Source organism: Lichenostomus cassidix, chromosome 2 (genome assembly GCF_008360975.1).
Source record: "Lichenostomus cassidix isolate B80296 chromosome 2, HeHo_3.0, whole genome shotgun sequence".
NCBI classification, from domain to species: Eukaryota; Metazoa; Chordata; class Aves; order Passeriformes; family Meliphagidae; genus Lichenostomus; species Lichenostomus cassidix.
The window spans coordinates 17,828,294-17,849,137 of record NC_139482.1 but is presented as its reverse complement, the minus strand read 5'-3'; the positions used below and the strand labels follow the sequence as shown (position 1 = coordinate 17,849,137).

The window sequence follows — 20,844 nt, the reverse complement described above, 5'->3', positions numbered from 1 at the left end:
AAAGCATTCATTTTTATAGATGTGTCTAGTGTGTGTGTGTCTGTGTTACTCTTAACATAAACATTTCTGCAGTTTTGTTATGTCAGTAAATCAATATTGACTCACTTCAATTGCCCTTCATGCTATTCACTGCATGAATGCTGACTGAGCTTTAGGGTGATCCAGTTCACTCTGTGACAGCATTGTCTGCAAAGATGGAGGTGATGTGGGGGTATTGAAGACAACAAATTCCTTATACAAATTTTTATTCCATGGTTATGAATAATTTATTTGCTGATGGTGAATGGGTGCATACCTTATGTCAATTTACAAAGACAATAAGAGCAGCATCCTCAGAAATCAGGTTGCAATTGTGAGTGCTACCAAGCTGCAAGCATCAGGGCATAAGATCACTAGATAAAATTGGTAAAAAAATGCCTGAACGCCAACAAAAACCCACCAAAAGATCCCTGAAAAAATTGCCCAGCTACAGACAATTTAGGGGATTTACCTTCCTTTATAACATAATCACAGGATGTCTCTAAAATGATTATTGAAACCAGAAGAATTATACTTAAAAAAAGATCCCTCTCTGCGTGATATGTTTCTTACACTGCTACAAGCATGCCTTTGCAACGGATATTGTTGGAGATGGGATACAGACATAGAAAAATGAGATACAGAGACTTGTTCTTATCAATAGCTGGTGTTTACTGTTCAAGAAACTCTGGATTAGACTGACAAGCTTGTGTTGGCAAAATTTGGCACTTATGATTTTCTGTCACTGACTGTCTATGGACACATAATGCAGCTTTAACTCTAAAAATAGAGCTGGATGTGAAATGATTTCCCCCAGCCACAATAGGTTCTTCAGTTTCAAAAATTGGGACAATTCTCAACTGGGACAATATTAAGACAAGACTTTTTCTCTCTCCTGAAAAGATTGGGGGTTAGGAAGATTTGTTTGCCCCAGCAAGAAAAGTTCAATAATTAGGGCATATCTCTGGGATTAAAATCCTGATCTGTTTTAAGCAGGATGTGAACCTTTGTCTTCATGAATGCAATCAAAGGCTGTCACCATTCAGTGATAACTGTTTGCAATGGTGAGGATCTCTCTGCTTTTAATCAGAAATTCCATCCATGATCTAGTAAAGCTACTAAGAACTGCAGTGTATGTTCCCATGAAAAGACTTCCATTTTGAGAAATCAAGGCTTGTTTTTTTCCCCTGATGAAAACATTCTCTGGTTAGCAACTTCTGTACTGACTTCATACAAAAATCTCTTAAAATGCAGTTCCTCTGTGAACGGATGTCTCCAGAAGGCTGGTGAAATTTTAGGTCAAGATGAATGTCTCATGAGTTTTCAAGACACTAGAAATCTTGCCAGGTCAGAGTCCAAAATTCAGGAATCACTCTTGCAGTTTTGCTCTTTCTTTCACTTTGAGCTGAATTTCAGATCAATATGCTGTGATTTTGCCATTCATTATTCCTACTATTTGTGTTAAAAAAGAAGTGTAAAGTCTTTCAAATACCATACAATCAGGTCCATGAAAAATATTTTGTAACATTTTACTTACACCATATTCAGTTACTTCTGAAGTGCAAAATTCTTTTCTTTGAAGTATGCAAATAATTTGCTTTCCATTTTCTTTGTCTACATTAAAGGTGCAATTTATTAATTGTCTCATACCTTCTTCAGTATACTGTAAATTAGCTGGAAAACAGAAAGAAACAACACTGTTTATACTAAAGCGCATTGCTGAGAGCAGAGTTTTGCTCATTTTCTGTCATACAGTGGATCATAGCTCAGCTTGGAAGGGTCCTTGGGAGATCTCTAGTCCAGTTTCCTGCTCAAAGCAGCATCAGCTACAAGAACAGGTTGCCCAGCTCTTCAGCAATTTGAGTTTAACCTCCATCCTCCTAATGAAAGGTTTTCTACTGGTTCCAGTGGAATCTTTAGCACTGTGGGTGTGTGGCCTGCATAAACCTCTGATTTTGAAGTACAGCCTTTGGGCTACTTGTGGGAATTTCTAGAGGCTTTCTTTGTGACCATGACATGATCATACAGTTCTCAGAAAAATACAATATTGGTGGTTGTTTTTGGTCAAAACCTGCTGTTTCCTGTGGATGCACCTCCTACCACATCAGGGTCTGTTTGAGAACCCTGCTCTGAACTCAGACTTATCCTTCCAGCCAGGGGTTTTGCTGCTGCTTCAGTATGTGCATGTAATATTGTATATTGTCAATGTAATATTGAGCTGATTTTCTTTCTCTGAGGATGACATGCACATTCACTTTCTCACCTTCATCTTTTTTCCCTCATCTGTTTTTCTTTAATCCATACTACTTTTGCCAACATGTTAATGTTAGTATGGGGTTTTTTTTAGCCCCTTAAACCAGTTTAGAATAATCCTGTAAGACTTCCCTTTGTTTTCAGTGGGTGTGTAGGTAGAATCTTGACTCCTCTTTGCTGGCTTTCCACTCCTCCTGATCACATTAACTCATGATGAGGTTTCAACTTACTTTTAATTAATTTCTTTGTCCCTGATGATTACTTTTCTATTGACACACACCAGCACAACTGTACTACAACTTCTAGTTGAACTGATGGCGTCTCAGACTTCAAAATCTGTCTTTATTAGTATTTCTTCTACATCCATTTGAGTCTTGCCTGCAGTATCTCCAATAACTAAAATCTTCCTCACGTAGAGCTGGGTAAAAGTAATTATGTTATGGTTGTTTTTGAGCCACAGTTCTCTTGTCTCTGAACTTAGGGAGAGTTAGATTTCCTATTTCCACAAGGAGAAGTTTGACTTTATCATCATGTACTTAGTCAGGTTTCTTGAGCTGTACCCCAACGTGAGTTCCAAGCCTAGGGTTTTCATAACCTTCTGTGGAATTAAATGAGGTCATACATTAGCTTTTCTCTGCTCTCTTTCTCCTCTGCAGCTATGGGTCTTGTCTTTGCCCTTGCAATATAGCCTTGGCATAGTATTTGGAAATTTGTTCCAGTTATTTTAGTTTTTTTTGACTGAACATACGGTTTTAAATTTTTTTTCCTGACAAGTTTGTTTTCTCCTCTCTTTCTCCGTCTTCATTTTTTCCCACCTCAGCCTGTGTTTCTAATTGGATGGCAAAGTTTCACTAATCCTGTGGTGTATAGACTGCATTAAAGAGATTCTACCCATTAGGAAGGTTAATTTAGCCTTTTCTTGAGGAGAAAAAAATACAATTTATAATAGAATCATTAATACTTAGAATTGTAATTTTGGACTGAATTTGCAAGGAAATGTGATGGGAAGTCCTGTATTGTCTTTTTTCCTTGCCTCGGCTTTTCTGTTTTTCTGACAGTCCATTTACGACTTGTCTGTCTTGACACATGGTCCAGCCCTCCATGTGGTAAGTTATTAGCCATGAACCTTATAAACACCACTGGAAGAAAAACCATTTAATTACCCATGACCAACAGTAACCATCAGTATTTAAATGATATCAGACTTCTAACAGCAAGAGCTGACCTAAATTGAATCAGATTTAGTTTGCTCTTCTGAAATAACTTTTACAGTTACTTTTGCGTGCCTGGCTGTAGCTGTGACCTGAAAGTATTGCTGTTTCTCTGTCTGCTTGAACTTCGTGATTTTGGCTCATAAGACATCAAAGAAGCCCATTCTTCTAGTACTGTATCTCTCTTGACATCACATTCTTGATATTAGCATCTCCCAGCAGGCTGTGGGCAATGGAGCTGGTTGGTCTGAGGTTCTGAGGCACAATCAGATGGGTTAATCTGGACTGTTGGTCAGTGTACAGCAGCAAAACACAGTCTGAAGAAATGGAGCATGGCTTTTATCATGAAAGCTGACTGCAGCTTATACCACTTAGATTGATTAGCTAGTTTTCAGATTTGTTTTTACATACATTTCAGGTACATTTCACTTCAAATTTGTAAAACTGAAGATACAGCGTTTGAGTTTGGTTGAAATCTTATGATTTGTGTGTGTTCTGAGGATGCACACGCTACATTTTCAGTCAAATAGTTATTTGAAAAATGAACTTCATAGAGTTAATTTTACAGATTCACAGAATGTTTTGAATTGGAAGGGACCCACAAGGATCATCAAGTCCAACTCTTAAGTAAATGGCCTCTACAGGGGTTGAGCCCACAACCTTGCTGTTATTAGCACCATGCTCTAAACAACTAAGCTAATGTCAGGGTATTGTATTAGTTTAAACGTTACTGCATTATTTAATTTTTTAAAATGTAATATTTATATTTTCTTTAAAATATTGTATCATAACATACATAAATATCATAAATATTTGACTTATCACATGTAGTGTGTGGCTATAACTCACTAATTGAAAACAAATCTGGTTTGGAACATTATTTGGATATTAACAACGTAATGATGACATGACTTACAGATTTCATGAAAAACTATATTAGTCTATGTATATTTAATGAAGTATGCTGTATTTTTCTTAGTATGAAAATCTCTTTATGGATGGACTATAAATCAAAAGCTAAGTTAGAGTCTTGAAATACAACAGCCATATGTTGCCATGGTACTGTAAGTCAAGATAAATGTTAAAGATAATAATGGATATGCATAATAAGGTGTAGCAAAACTGAACGAAGAACCTAATAGATTATTGAATCCCCCATGATTTTTACCACTTTTTCAACACTATTTTAAAATAGCACAGCTTGGTTATAATATAAATTTTGCTCCTGGTATCCAGTAATTCTCAGTCTGATTAATGCTGCATACACAGAGAGAGATAATGAATTTCTAATAGTGTAATTTTTGTCCATGTCAGCTAATCACATGCTCAGATTTTTTTTTTTTAATTTAAGGTGCAGTTAGTTAAGGATATTGTGCTAATCTCAGACACACAATATCCCTGATGGTATTTCTCATTGGTCTAATTGTGTATGATAACATTTTCATGTCATTAAAGTATAAATTCTGTCTTATCCCATGTATGGCAGCAAAGACCAGTTTTGATCAGCAAGTTCCATTTTTCCAATCTTTTATGTAAGATAAATCTTTTATGTATGTTTTTTGTATTTTTTGGTTTTGGCATTTGATCTATGCTAATATCTGCTTATCATTTAAAGAGGGTAAAATGCTCTCTAATTAGCTGGTTGGTAAAATTTTGGTACTTTGGCTTTCTGTGTTGTTGTTAGCCATGCATAAAATGCTTTCCTATTGATCAGTGTAGAATAGCCAGGGTTTAAACAGCTGACATCTGCTTACTTTAAAAAAAGAAAAAGAAAACAGAATAACAAACCATTTCAGCCTAATCTACCTCAAATGTGTGCATGTAAATGGGGGTCCATCTATTGACCTGCATTCTTTTCAGTTGTGGATTGGTCCACACGGTTTATGAAACCAGGAGGGCTGATTTGAAATGCAGATGTCGAGACAGTGAACTACACCCTCCCCTTTTTCCTTTGCTGTATCTGTCAGGGTGAAAAATGGCTTGCACAAGGGTCAGTCACCCATACTCACTTAATTACTTTGCTTGGACCTACAGAACTGTCACAAGCTGTGGTGGATGCAGGCGCTGTTCCTCTTTTAGTGCTCTGTATCCAGGAGCCAGAAATTGCTTTGAAAAGGATTGCTGCTTCAACTCTCAGTGATATTTCAAAGCATTCTCCAGAGTTAGCACAGACAGTAGTGGATGCACGAGCTATCGCTCACTTAGCTCAGATGATCCTGAACCCTGATGCTAAACTGAAGGTACATTTAATTTTTTTTTAAATCTCCATTATAGCAGTCATTACTTGATATTGGATCAAAGACAGGGATGTGCATATTTATTTAGAAGCTCTTGTTTTGGGTGTTAACAAAATGTAATTATGTAGTTAGTGACAAAGAGTTCTGAACATAATTACAAATTTCGCTACTGGATATAAACTGTAGCTCTGTGAGGAACAGCTAAACTAATCTTTAAAGTGAATACTGTGGGGTTTTTTTAGAAATGTATAGTATATGAAGAATGCAACAGATACTTTTAATAGATAAAATTTGCACATTTCAGTTACAAAAAAGGTTTTGCTACTAAAGATGATACAATAAGCTGGTTAATAGTGAATGTATTATTGTGTTTTAGAATGTACTATCTGATATGAATGTCTGTTGTCAAAGGTTTAACCACTAGAGTTTAATTGGCAAAAAAATTGTTTCTTATTATAAATTTTCTGCCTTACTCTAACAAACAGAAGACAACATGAAAATACCACAAAAATTTAATAATATAAGATCTGACAGATCCAACTTATGCAAATAAAGATACTTCCTATAGATTTTACTAAATTTGAAATTGCAATTTTAAATGGTGTGTATATATATTTTCTTTTTTAATACATACAAGCTTGAATGGGATAAAACAAAAGAGAAACTTTTATTCAGGGACCAGTGAATGTTCTGTGCCATTATATTTGTGCATGAATTGACTCAGTGAATTGTAAAATAGCTGTAATTGTTTTCCCTATCCTGCTTTGTTTTCCTTGATGCAATAGATTTTTGTGTGCAGGGGCAGTGTGTGTTGTGGGATGTTTGTATACTATTGATTTTATAACAATTTTTATTTACTAGCGTCAGGTGCTGTCAGCTCTAAGCCAAATAGCAAAGCATTCAGTGGAACTTGCAGAGTTGGTGGTTGAAGCAGAAATTTTCCCAGCTGTGCTCACATGCCTGAAGGACTCAGATGAATATGTCAAGAAAAATGGTGCAACTTTAATTAGAGAGATAGCAAAGCATACTGCTGAGGTAAAACCTTGAAAATGCAAATACAAGGTCATATCATTAGATTTTACACTTTAAATAAAATACAGGATTATTCTGTCATTTGCTTTTCGAAAGGGAGGGCAAATAGCTGTTTGGCATGTTCATTGGAAAATATGGAAATGCTTGCTGATATTATGAGGTGTGTATTGAATATGAATTGGGTTAGGAAACTGGGAATCATAAAATGTATAGCTAGCTACTTCATTCTATGAGATATCAGCACAGAGAGGGAGTTCTTGGCTGACAGTACTGTCAGTCCTAGATATTAAAAATATTATGAGAAAAGCCTCACAGAAGTCATGATACCAGCTAATAAATTGCAAGATCATCCTATAACAATAATAGATGGTGTGTGTCTTTTAAAAAATCTTCAGGGGTGCTGGGATCACATTTTAATTATTTTTCCAATGACAGCAAAGGTCAAAAATTCTCTTATTTATTATTAACCTGAATGTAACTTGAGTTTGTAATTTGATTTTGAGTATTTACAGTGTCTTTGCCCATAGGAAGGTGGGGATGTTTGGCAAAGTCAATAGAAAATAAATAGGAAAACCATATAATTATAACTATGGTAATCTGCCAGACCACAGAGATAATTAAAAAGGCTCTAAATATGACTTTGGAATTAAACATAAGCCATGTATTTGTGGAACACGCTAATGCTGAGCATAGTAATTTCAAAATCATGATACTAACTTAACAACTGAGAAGCGTTTAAACATGAATGTTGTGCAGTTTCTTCAGCTTGCTGCTCTTTAAGCCGGTGATAAAAGTTTATACTCTTGGCACATTTCCTGCTTTCTCTCTGTACCTCATGGGCAATGCAACTTCTCTTCCTCAAAAAGTGAAGGGATTATCATTATCAAAGGTGGGCCTGAGAGTCAGAAGCCAGAGACCAAACTCAGGACTGCAGGTAAAGTAAGAAGAGCTGCCTCAGTTTCATTAATTTAATTTTGACTTTTGAAAACATGTTCCTTTTGCTTTAGAATCTGTAGGGGAAATGGGATACACCTAAAAATGTGGAAGAAAATAATAATAATGATAAGAAATAATTTTAATTTCTATGTGTTATCGATGTCATACATATTCTACTGCTGTCCCTTAAGTGATGTGAGAAGTTTCCTTTTGAAAAAAACTCATTGGTGCATAGCTCAATTATCATTTATAAGCAAGACTATGTAATTTGGCATTCTGGGGCAGACTCCATTGCCCATCAAGTGTGTTCCCTAGACACTTCCGTCAGAGCATGCTGACATGGCAGAGTGGTGCAGCCCAAGTCAGTTTTGCACATCCAGAAAAGGTGTCCTTGGCTTCATGCCTCAACGTGAGGATTCTCAAAGGATTTTACACCATGGAGGTAATTTAGAATGTGGGTGAGAGGAGGAATGGGCCTTTCCCTCTGTCAGTGCACAGAACATAGGATGTTATCTTGGGAATGAGGGGGCACTAGGATGAAGCAGTATCTGGCTCAGTAGGTGCATCTTCCATATCATTTATGTGGTAGACTGTCATTTGCACATTTCTCTGGTGTATGATGATGGAGTTGAGAATATGTCATTCCATGCTATACAGCATCAAAAATTCAGAACCCTGATTTCCTTGCAGTAAAGGCAATCAAAACCAGTAGCAAATTAGCTTCATTCCTGAAAACTTCATGCTGCACTTAGCTCCCAATAGTCTGTACGATACATCACTCTTATTCCAGCTTTATTTTGCAAATCAGGAGCAGTACATTAAAAGACTTCTCTGATGTAGTGCTTTATGCCTGTTGATACTCCACAGTATCTAATCTCTTCTGTTTATCTTTTCAGCTTTCACAGATTATAGTAAATTTAGGCGGACTTGCTGCTGTGGTTGATTGTATTGACAGCTGCAGAGGGACTGTCAGACTGCCTGGCATCATGACACTTGGTTATGTGGCAGCTCATTCGGAGGACCTGTCAATGGCAGTGATTGTCTCCAAGGTTAGCTATCACTTCGTTGTCTTTGTATAGTTCTTCAGCAGTATTCTTTGGTAGAGATACAAATTAACATAGGCAGAGAATGTATTTGGTGACAGGATTATATACTTACTCTTGATGAATGCACTTTCTCTAGTATTGGTGCTTGCTATGACTGAAATTATGTGGTAACCTGATAAAAGGATGTTTTTATGGTGTTGAACCTTTTACAAAAGATCCTGGATTAGTTGGTATTACAGTGCATGACTTTTCTGTGTTGCAATTGCATGGATACAGAAAATAAGTCACTGAATTTCTGTATTCTGCTTCCTCTTAAAACAAATATTTGTGGCTACATCAAAACCTTCTTTGAAACAACTCTGTTTAACGGCATGTTCTTCATTGTGCTAGCATGACTCTGCTAGTACTGCTTGAGTATCTTGCAACAGCAGTCTTCAGACTTGAAAAGACCTCAGTTTCTAATGTAGTATCATTTAATACAGCTGTGCAAGTGACATTTCAAATGAATAGAGTTTTACATTTTCAGGTTTAAATAAATTCTGCTGGGCAAAGATACAGAAGAGGGAGAATTTGCAATGTTTGCAGTAGGTGAAATGAGTGCCTGGCATAGTAGTCTGATGTGAATAATGCTAACTAATCACAGAAGGCAGGAAACAATTTTGCTAACATTTTTGATCCATTTTCACACCCTGTCAGTCATTTAAAATATACTGTATGAGTGGAAACAACAAAACAGTATGAATGGAGGAACAGAAATGTCTTCTAGTAGAAATGCAAGTCAAAAAATGAAAGTTGCTACAACATAACGTATAGTGAGCAGGGAAATTAGGAGTGATCAAAAAATGTTCTTCTGTATTTTAAAACTAGAGAAACAGACACTTTTTGCTTGCCCTCTGTGGAGGCCCTTCTTCTCTGGATGTGTCTGTCTTTCCACTTTCAGGGATGCCTAGAGCAAATATGCTCCTGCTCTTAAGTGCTTGACATTGTGGGATGAAACCAGAATTAAGTTCTGGAGGAAGCTCCTAAGTGTTAAATTTTTGGAGAGTAATAATAATTCCTATCATAATGGAATGGAACTGCAGTGTAGGGATCTGGGCAAACTTTGATGAAATTAAATATGTTAATGAAAGATCCACAAAAGAAATAATAATAAACCCAAATAAACACAAAACCCATTTTAAAAAACTGCTTCAGGAAAAACTAAGCTTGTGGAGTGGTACATAGTGCTGAGGACAGGGCTTGGTAAACTGGAACCATTTAAAAGAAATTCACTCTGGCATAACCATATGCAGTTACACACTGAGGATGTTATGATGTAAAGTGATAGCTCCATTCAGTCATACTATAACCTGGAAAGGATGAATTTTGAACAACGATTTTTAGGATCATACTGGACAAACACTTCATTGTGGCCTTCTGCTGTAGTGCACTGGCAAAAAAAACCACAGCACTTTATTCCTTTGTGGTATGAAAGAGTAGAAGATGAAGAAAAGAGAAGATAATCTATCTGTAGTAGTAATATATGTAGTTCCACTATCTGTATTTGAAAATTATTTTGGAAAAAAAAAGCAAAAAACCAAAGCAGAAAAATGTGCAGAGAAGACTAAAAAAGGATTCATGGGATGGAGAAAAAGATTTTGGGAATAGAGGTTTAGTAGGCTTGCCTTATCTCAAGTAGCATGAAATGTTTCCTATTGGAGTGTTTTGACATAAAATACCAACTACTAAGTAATTGTGAAGAAAATATGAAAACTGTGATCCTGAACCAGAACAACTTTAGTAATAGCTGGATGTGAGATCTCCATCTCTTGATGTCTGCAACTCAAGAGTTGAAACCTTTCTGGAAGTGATTGGATGAGTCAAACATGAACTACTGGAGTCAAGAAGAGGTTGATAAGTTGAAATTTAATGCTGTGGATAATAAAAAAAGAAAAACTCTGTGATTGAGCCCTTCTGGTCTTAAAGTGATTTCATAGAATCATAAGCACTCATATTCTTTTATTTTCAATCTGAGAAAAACCGCAACCTTTACTCAGTACAGGCTGAATTATATTGTATATTCTTTTTATACCTTAAATTTGCATGTATGTTCATACTGCCTTCTGACTTAGAACATTGACTCTGTTTCTCTTTAACTATATTTATTAAGATTTATTAAAAATTCTTGCTAATCATGATGATGTAAAAATATGACACCACTAGCATGCATTCTCTTACAGCTTTTTTTAGAAGAAGAGTTTTAATAGAGAAACATTTTCTAAGTATCTGTGTCTGTTTCGTATTGTCATTCCCTGGTCTACATTTGTAAAGGCTGTGCTTTTGATTAATGCTACAGGGAATACCACCACTGTGTGTCTCCTTGATAGAAGAACATGAAGATCATATTAAGGCAGCAGCTGCTTGGTCCTTGGGACAGATTGGAAGACATAGTGCTGAGCATGCACGTCATGTTGCAGTAGCAAACGCGCTGCCCACAATGCTTGATATCTATATGGATCCACGCAGCTCAGATGATCTTAAAATGAAAGCAAGTATATTTGTAGTATTTGCAGTATGGGATATTAATTGTAATCAAGAGGTTTAAGTGCTTAAAAGCAACTAAATTATATGTGTTTTTATTGATGCCCATTGAGTCACAGCTTTCCTGGGTGCAGGGTGTCTGAAGGCTGTGTCATTTATTAGGGGACTGGCTGGTCCTAAGGCATGTACATATGGTGTATACCAAATCATATGCTACAGCCACTGCAGTCTAATCCCTTATTTTTTTCCCCAGTTTAGATCAGAGTTGCACAGACTCATAAATGCTGTAATTTCTTGTGACTCATTTCTAATTACCTACTTCTTTTTTTGCAAGTATAAGCTCTTGTAGAAAAATATTATAGTCCTTGTAGTAATTTTGCTTACATTTTTATTATTATAATAAAACTGTAACAGCTAATCAAGGCTCTGCTCTTTGAAACAAGTGACTGCTCATGTTTAGGGCAGTTTTTCCTGGTGTGGGAGGTAGTAGAGTTGCAGTTCAGTGAAGAATATTTTTGAGCAACAGTAAGTAAACCAACTCAAGAGTACAATAGGACAGGATATGATCTCCCATGTTGCGCTATGCTTCTGTACATTCCACTGAAATACCACATTCCATATCTGTAAAGTAACTTTTATATAGTAATTTCTAGTGGTCCCAAAAATATTGAAGCCAAGTTAGCTGTACCTGTAACCCTGCCCAAGAAGGTCACTACTGCTTGTATCAGTCAACACTGAGTTTGTTTTCAGAAATGTATACCAATGCACAGTTGTTTCACTCTCTCTTTTCCCCCCTGCCTGGACAGTACTGCACTTTGCTATCCCAGACCAGCAGCCTCTCCTAGTAAGCCACTTCTAAAAATACAATCTTTTAAAATGTGTTTTGATTTAACTTTCTTATTAGAGTATTTCAATTTACCTAAAGGGTCTACTCCACCTTTCATTAGAGTAAAAGAACAATTGCCATTACTTTGACCATAGATAACATAATAAGAATATGATGCACTGGAGGTTTTGAGCTTTAATAAATCTAAGTAGAAAATTGATTCTTCATTAAGTGACCTGATAGATATCATAGTTTCTATTCAGAAATCGCTTGTTGAAAATTCTGATCAATTTGCTTTTTTGATCAGACTTCAGTGATACATATAAATTCTTGTTATTTTCATTGATGTCTTACTTGAGAAATTTTATTTTGTATTTCAATAGACTAAGAGAGCCTTAAAGGTCGTTCTTCAGAAATGCACATATCTTCCAGCACTTGAACCATTGCTTCATGAGGCCCCACCCAATATTTTGAAGCACATTATTGGGCAGTTTAGTAAGGTAAGAAAAGGCTCTGCTTGACGAGTAATATGTTAATTGTTTCCCATTTAGCGAGGAAACTATCTTTCCAAAGAAGAAGCAGTTGCTCTAAAAGTGTCAGTTGTTTTCTCAGGATCCTCAAGCATCCCCTTCAAAAGCAGTTTGGATCCTGTTGTTTTGTCTGATACAGCTGGATACTGTTTCATTTGGAATCTGCCATAATTCATCCTAAAACTGGGAAAACAGTTTCTTATAAGCAAGGTGTTTTTTTCTTCCTTGCCTCTTGAGATTAAGTGGAATATTAACTCATGTGCAAATATTTTTGCTGAGCCAATGTATCACATAAATCCCAGTCACATCTGTTTTAGATAAAGTACAAGCTGTCTGTACAGCAGTGACTTAAGTCAGGTATTTTACAATAATATAAAGGCTTCACTCCTTTTATCCTGATTAATTTTTGGGCTCAAATAAGTGTAAAAATTTCAAATCTTTTCTCATCCCTCTCAAAATTTTGGAAGTTAGTTGTTAATTACATGGTAGATTTGAATGCAGCATGTAAAAGTGATACAATTTAATAAAAATATTTCAAATTTGTAAATAATTGCTAAGTAATTGGGTGATTTGCAGTGTCTGTCATGTTCCCATGTGTTGGGAATACTGGTCAACTATAGACTATGTTTTGTGCAATACTCTGCTGTGTAACCTGTTAGCAGGGTGTACCAAGCTCCATGGGTGAGATGTTCTTTCTGGAAATGGCCAAGTAAAACACTCTTGATACTCAGTTCTGATTGTGCCAGATCTGGAAGCACCACTGTTGGCAGTGCAGATTCTTAATTACATTGCCACAGTTTAATTTGTCCTGTCTTCTTGCTAAGTCTGTACAAAGACTGGAGATTTGCACAGAAACCAGTCCCTTTTGCTTCTCCATGCTGACTGGAGCTATTAATGAGCCAAACGCATAACAATTGGTTATCCAGTGTATATTTGAACATTGCTTGCTATTGAAATGGTTTTGTGCCCTTCATATCAGTTGATGTTTTGTTTTGTTTTGTTTCATTTTTCTCCTTTGCCTATACATTATTAAACTATACTTGTCTGGCATTTGCTCTTCTGAAGTATACTTTTAAAATTAAGTTCTCTGTAGTAAAAGCATTTTTGTCTCCTTTACCATAGCTTGGGAATTTCCTATTATTAGAGCTGTGGTTTAAGAATTACTTTTGTGGGCTTGTTTATAGCACAGTAAAAGTCTTATTTCCAAGCTGTGCTTTAAAGTGGGGTGCTATTTGTTTTTCTTACTGGACTGTGCATTTTAGCATTAGCATTTTAAGGGTTTGTGCAATTCTGTGCTGTCTCAGGTTGGACTGGGGGAAGGGACTGAGTCTCAGAGGTGCTCTCTGTCTTTAGGGCCCCTTCCAAGTGAGTTTTCTGCTGTCTTATCCAGCCTGGAAGTCACAATGTGGAGGAGGAAGGCAGGGAAAGGGCCATATCCTGTCTCCTTGCTGGCTCCTCCTTGGCAGTTCTTGTTGTGGAAGATATGTGAAAACAGACGTCTGTTCAGTTCCCACAACAAAAAGATCACAGTTGTTCCTGACACTTCTGTGGTGCATATAATAGAGAGAAGTCTCTGTGCTCTCCTCCTTTTTCTTCACCTGTCTGTTGATTTTGTACAGTGTAGAGGGACCACAGAAATGAAGGTTGTTTGCCTGTATGCATGGAAGAAATCATGTTCTTTTCCTTCATCCTTTTAGGCAATCTCTTCCTCATTTGAGGATCTTGTTTTACACTGAAATACAGTTAAATTTATGGCTCAATGCCTGACCAGTGTGGAAGCTTACAAAATGATTTTGCCCTAATAATCTGCAACCCTCAGAGTTGGTTTTAAACCCATCTGGTTATGCTGTAGATGCAGCTGATATCTTGCATTATCTTTCTGTCTTTTTCTCTTTCTTTTTTTTTTTAATAATATTGCAGCCCTATGGGCCTATGGACTACACGCTGTCATTCTCCCTTGCCTGGCCCAGCCCCCACCTCCCTCCCTTCATCCCTCCCTCTCTCCCTCCCTCCCTCCAGTCCTCTGGACAGAGCTGCGTATTGGCATCACTCAGGGAGCACAGAATGTTATTGTCTGATCATTTCTGCTTCTCATCCCCTTTGGCTGCAGAAACTTCACGTTTTTGCTTTGTGTGTGTGTTTGTAGAAGGCTTCCATGGCTACACAGTGTATTAAAGGATTTTAATATCTAGGAATTTAATAGTAGCATGTAATGCTTCAAGGCTGTATTGTTCACTTGCAACAATTCTCAGTATTGTTTTCATGCGCTAATCTATACTAGATCATTATAATGATATAAAATTTGGCTCTACAATTAAACTGTGGGAATTGACATAAAAGACCTGAATAACTTGGCTTAAGTGGAACAGATGCTGCTGTTATTCCATGGTAGTGTTCTGTTTTTATTATCTATTTATTCTCCGCAATCTTATTGTCTCTGTAGAATTAATTCAAGAAATCTTACTTATGAAAGGATAAATATTAAATGAATTATTTTATATATGTTATGTATTAAAGTACATGTTAAATAATTTTGTAATCATAAAGGGCTGGTTTATGGGTTTTTTCCCTATACAACTGAATGTTACAATACAGTAGTCATTACAGATGTTGTTTCTCTGATTTTCCATTTTATCTGTCCTCTGAATTAAAAACAGATAAGCAATATTTGAGCCTAGTGGCATATAGATTCATCTAAAATAATTTTTTAATGTACTATTCTGTGTGTAGGTGTTACCACATGACCGTAAAGCACGTCGTCTCTTTGTAACAACTGGTGGACTTAAAAAGGTTCAAGAAATAAAAGCAGAACCTGGGTCAATTCTTCAGGAATATATCAACACTATTAACAATTGTTACCCAGAGGAAATAGTAAGGTAGGGAAAATGAAATTAAAAGAATTTGTACTTATAACATTGTTAGATGTTTTCTACAGGAACAAAACAAAGGAAGGATTTAAAATAGTAATTTAACTCCTATGTGAGTTGAATAAACCAAAGCATAACATTTGGTTAATTGCCCCAGTGGTAACACAACCTCTGGACATATACATTAGAACACTTTCTCTTTTTGTACTTGTAATCAAATTTCTTTGTCTGTAAACAAAGCCCAAATAATAAGGCTCTTGCAGGAAAGTGTGAAGAAAAGTCAGTTCTGCACTGCCCAGACTCTGAGTCTTCAGTACAACCACTCATATTTATGAATGTGTGTGGGAAGTTTAGTTTATTTTGGTAACTTATTTATGTATTACTTAGGCTCCAAAATACAGGTATTGGTGAACCTTTGCATACTTGACTTTCCTAATAGTGTATCTGAACTAGTGTATTCAAAGGCTCCTTTGAAACTTCCTCTGATGTACAGAGGGTCCAGAGGCTCTCCTGCACAATTGGTCTGCCCACAGCTGCCCTTCCTCCCTGAGCCTCATCACGAGGCTTAAGTGTTATATAAAAGGACCATACACCAGCTGTCTGCACCAAGTTGAACTTTGCCCTTAATGAATACAGAAACACTATTAAATAGCTTACAGTCAAAATGTCACCATCCTAAATTGTAATAATGAGAGAAATGCCCTCCTAGATTCTAGATATCCATTTACCAGTCCTTCACTCCATCAACACATCAGAAGGATGTTGTACTCCTGTACTCCCTCTACAGGCTCTGAAAATCTGCATCATCAATTTTAATTATAGCAGCAGAGTTCTTCAGCTAATAGTAGCTGCTACAAACTAAGCCACACAAAATGAAGCCCTGTTTGTCTCCACAAGGAAAAGCCAGTGGCTGTCAAATGGGTAAAAGCAAAGTCATAAGGAAATTTTATTCTGCAGCTAGTACTTCAGAGGGAAAGAGGACATTTGCTTATGCTTTTCTGGATATTATTAATGTTTCTTTGTTATAGGTATTTTTCCCCCTGTAAATGAAAAAAGGTTACTCATCTAGCCTGGGATGTAATAAAGAAAAAGGCCCCTTTGAGCATCTCCTGCATGCCTGTCTGTGCTGCTGCCTGATGTTAGTTGTGCTGCCTGAGGCACAGCAGCTGTGATAGAATCCAGCTCTGGGTTTGTCCTGGAGACCTGTTACTTTAGGCTGTTTGCAGAATAAATACAGTGATGCGTGTAAAGTTAATTTTACTATCAGAGAAGTAATATGAAGTTTTAAAAGAGTTAAATTATATGGAAATTTTCCAGAAAACAAAAATAAAAGTTAAATAGATTTTCCTATAAGGGAAAGCATTGGGCATTTTTTTTTAGCATATTTTAGGCGTACATTACATGGAGGTGTGTTCCTCTCTCTTTATATTTGAAGCTTTCAGGGCTCAGAGGTGGCAATTTAATGTCTGCAAAACCAGAAATATACTGTGATGTTTGTTTTTAGAATAATACAGTATTAAATTTCAGATACTCTTAAACTGGAAAACAAGAACTAAATGCAGCTTTGATGCTTGCATGTTGGATACATGTAGTTGGTCCATTGTGGAAAACCAGCTGAATAACAGCAGGACAATAATGGCACCATAGAGTCCTACTCTACTGAAAACCTACTGGATAATGTCCATTCTTGAATAGCATTAGAGAGAGAAGGTCACTGTGACATTTTTTTTGTTCCAGAATCAGTGTCTCTCACGTGGATGTAGACTTCACATGAATTTTGGGGTGTGTGCTTATGTCTGATGAACAGCAGCCGACTATTGTCATTTGGCAGCCCACAGTTCTGTGTAAACTCATGCTCTTTTATTAAAGGCCATAATTTCAAAAGAAGCCAACACCTACATTTCTCAGTAAAGATAATGCTTATGGCAGGTGAAGCTGAACCTATCTAAAATGTAGCCACTTACCCCCATGCCCTAAAAGAAGCTAAATATATTTTTAGAAACTTGACTTCCAAGTATAAATGATAATGTAAGCTGAAAAGCAGGTTCTTAAGGCATTATAAGGGAGTAACTGTAGAATTCCTTTACTGGTGTTTAATGCTAGGATTTTTTCCTGATCAGTAGAAATATGCATAGTTTCATTACTTTGCACAGAACATGCCTTGTAGTCTAACACACAAACAAAATGTTTCTCTTTCAGGTATTATTCCCCTGGATATTCTGAGACACTTCTGGAAAGGGTGGAAAATTACCAACCAGTTTTATAAACTTCAGTGTTTTATTAAAGCTGCATTTCACATTTATGCCTTTATGACAGTAATACAAATACAGCTGTTGAAAGCTTTGCTTGATTCTGAAATCTTCTACTGTTTGAACTACTGAAAAAGCTCAGCAATTCCAGCAAGCTATATTTTGTTCTTTATAAACTTACTTGTTGCTAAGTTTTTGTTCCTTTCTGCTTTTCTTTAACATTACTACCAGATATTGCCACATATATGAATGGAATTTCATGCAGGGGTGATGATTTATCACAGAGGCGTTTTTAGAATCAGTCATTTCCTTTTCCTTCCACAAGAAAGGTTTGTTATTATCTCATTCAAATTTTAGCCTTCTCAGTACTATTACCATTTTCCCCTTTTGCCTTTGCATATTGTTTAAAGCTTCCCAAGTTGATGAGAGGAAAAAAGCTGGCCCCTGTGCTTTTTCTAATTATGGAATTCTTTCTGCACTGAGATATCTCCTACTGCTGCCTTTGAGGAAGTGTTGTGATTTTACTTCTCCAAAAATGTTAGTAGGAGCTAAATAAAGAAATAATCAGATCTGAAGATGATACAAGGGCTGAATTCTGCATGATATGATAGTGTGGCAATCCTGGCCTGGTAGATAATGCATCTTCTGCAAAAGTCCTCCTAATTAAGGCAGGATTCACTGTGGAGGAAAGGAGCAATACACTGTTTGGCCTGTGCATTGTTGTTCCTCCTGAGAAGGACAGAGTGAACTCAGAACTTCTGTGGACACAAAGGGAAGGACCCTAGGAAGTTTGGCTCCGTGGGGATCAGCAGCATGTTTGTGTGGCTTGGAAGAGAGGAGATTTGCTTGGCAGCAGGAACACTGTTAGCAAAGTTCTGAGAACATTCAGAGGAAATCTGAGGACACTTAGGTCCCATTGATGGGAGGGATGGGGCTTAGGTGGCTTAGGACTTACTCTTCAAGAGCTGAAATAGGTGCAGAGTTGAAACACATTTGGAACTTATGTCTTGAAGCTGCAGATCACATCGACTTAGAGGTATGAGCTCTTTCCCGTTTGTAGAACATCCTGAAACTACTTTTACCTTCTTGTGGAGAGTGAAAACATTTCTACATTCTGCTTACTCCTCTGGTGTATGCCACAGCAAACAACCCTCTAGTCTTCCCTAATATGTAACTGTCATTTACCATTTTTTGTTCTAACCATTCTTCTTTTGCTCATATGCTGCAGTTTTGGGGTGGGGGGAGGGTGGGGGGAAGCGGGTGTTTCTTTTTTTTTTTTTTCCAAAGACTATGAAACATTTTTTGTGGAATGGGATATTGAAATACTGGCAGCCACAAGGAAAGACAATATTTGAAAACCTCCACAGGAGAGAAACTTGCTTACTTTCCTAAACATGTAACTGAATTGGTTTATAAAAGGATAGTCTCATGTATTACTTGTAAAGCAGGAGCTAAGACTGATTGCAGTTGGAAATTATTTAGAATGGCTTTTCTTTGCCAAATTCCAAATGACTATTTTTTTTTTTATTCTTGTCAGCTTATTTTTCAGCGGTTCACAGAAACGTTGGTGGGTTATCCTGTGTTTAAATTTATTTCTACGGAGGGCTGTGCTCCTGCTGTGAAGTACTTGCTGCTGTCAGATTCTGCTTTTCAGGAAGAGCAGGGGACACAGTACCTTACTGTATGGAGACTAAGACAGAAACTGTTGGTGTCATGAATGTTGATACAGAGTCCACACCAGCTGGATTCTTTCCTTAGCCCACAGCTAAGTGAAAAAGCCTTGGAACTGGCTAGCTTCTACCAACTGCCTTTTTGGCTTGGTGTTTGTATTCTGACATTATTAATGCTAGGCCACTAGTGGAACAACTTTGGGATGGACTCTTAACAAGATTGTTTTGTAGTACTCAGTAATTTTCTCACATGTGTTGTGGATATTTAAAAATCAAATCTTGATTTTTACAATCTCTGAAACAAAATGTAATGGGAGGGCTTCAAGACAGCCTGGAAGGATCTGAAGCCTCTATTTTCCCTAACAGAGCTGAAGTGGTGCAGAGGGCTGTGTGCAGATGGGAGGCAGCAGAGGCATGGAGCTGTGTGTCCCCATAGCTGCCTCGTGTGCTCAGGAGCACACCCACACCACACAATGCTAATGTATATGTTTTGTGCAGAGAGAGCAAAGAGGCTTCAGTCCCCTGACAAATGTGCTCCTGCTGTGTCACACTGTGCTACACTGTAAGGATTCCACAGGGTTAAATTTCAATGCCTAAACAATTTGTTCACAGTCTTTTCACAGTCTTTTTCTGATTCCTGACAAAGGAAATGATTGCACAAGGCAAACCTTCAAAGCGATCTGATTGTGTAGAGCACAATCTAAATCAGACCTAGCATAAATACATCTTTACATCGGCTGGGCAGCTCTGGCCTAGGCCAGTGGCTGTTTGGCCTCTTGTCACAAGACTCCTGGTCGATGCCACATCCCGTTAGGCTGTGGCAGTGCAAAGTCCTCTCCCACGTAGTTTGAGACCCCTGCAGTTGTTCTTTGCTGGTAGGCTGCTTCCCTGCCTTGCACAAACACCCTGTGGCTGGAGGCTTCCCTGGAGGTACATGTCTGCACAAGACAGATCTAGCCCTTTACAGCAGAATTATTGCTAATTTGTATTTTACTAATGTAGCTATGGCAAGAGTTGCTTTTTTTCCTGTAGTGTTTCACAAGGTGTTTCTGCAGTGTTTCTATTCCATCTTCTCATCTGGTTTAAGTCATCATCTAAAACTATATTAATGTTTGTAATAGCTACTCTGGCAGGCTTCAAGTGTGTATCATTTGTCTCAATTTCATATAATAAAATGTAGATTTGCATTTTAATTCATTCAAATGCTGTTTTCACGTGAGTATGTGACTGTGGTGCTAGAGAAGATGAACAACAGGCTCATTTTGCAGCTTGTCTCAGCTTACCACTCAATGGTGCCTACTTTGGAGCTTAGGACATATAGGCATTTCAAGTAAGAGTCCCTCTCACAGAGGTGGCTTATTAAGACACACAAAGAAAATTAAGCCAGTGCTTTGGCAAGAAATAAATGTAAGCCCTTAAATCATTTTGCCTGTTCCTTTGACTGCAGCA

General features: G+C 37.2%; 1 protein-coding gene across 1 annotated transcript in view; it reads left to right on the top strand.

Moving 5' to 3' along the window:
* SPAG6 (sperm associated antigen 6) overlaps window positions 1–20,598 on the top strand; it is a 37,649-nt gene extending 17,051 nt beyond the window's left edge. The window contains exons 5-11 of the mRNA XM_085050541.1: window positions 5,517–5,722; window positions 6,581–6,754; window positions 8,584–8,736; window positions 11,069–11,260; window positions 12,463–12,579; window positions 15,340–15,485; window positions 17,676–20,598. Of these exons, the coding sequence (XP_084906667.1) occupies window positions 5,517–5,722; window positions 6,581–6,754; window positions 8,584–8,736; window positions 11,069–11,260; window positions 12,463–12,579; window positions 15,340–15,485; window positions 17,676–17,742 (1,055 nt within the window). The 3' untranslated portion in view covers window positions 17,743–20,598. The remainder of the gene's footprint in view (window positions 1–5,516; window positions 5,723–6,580; window positions 6,755–8,583; window positions 8,737–11,068; window positions 11,261–12,462; window positions 12,580–15,339; window positions 15,486–17,675) is intronic.
* Window positions 20,599–20,844: the final 246 nt, after the last annotated feature.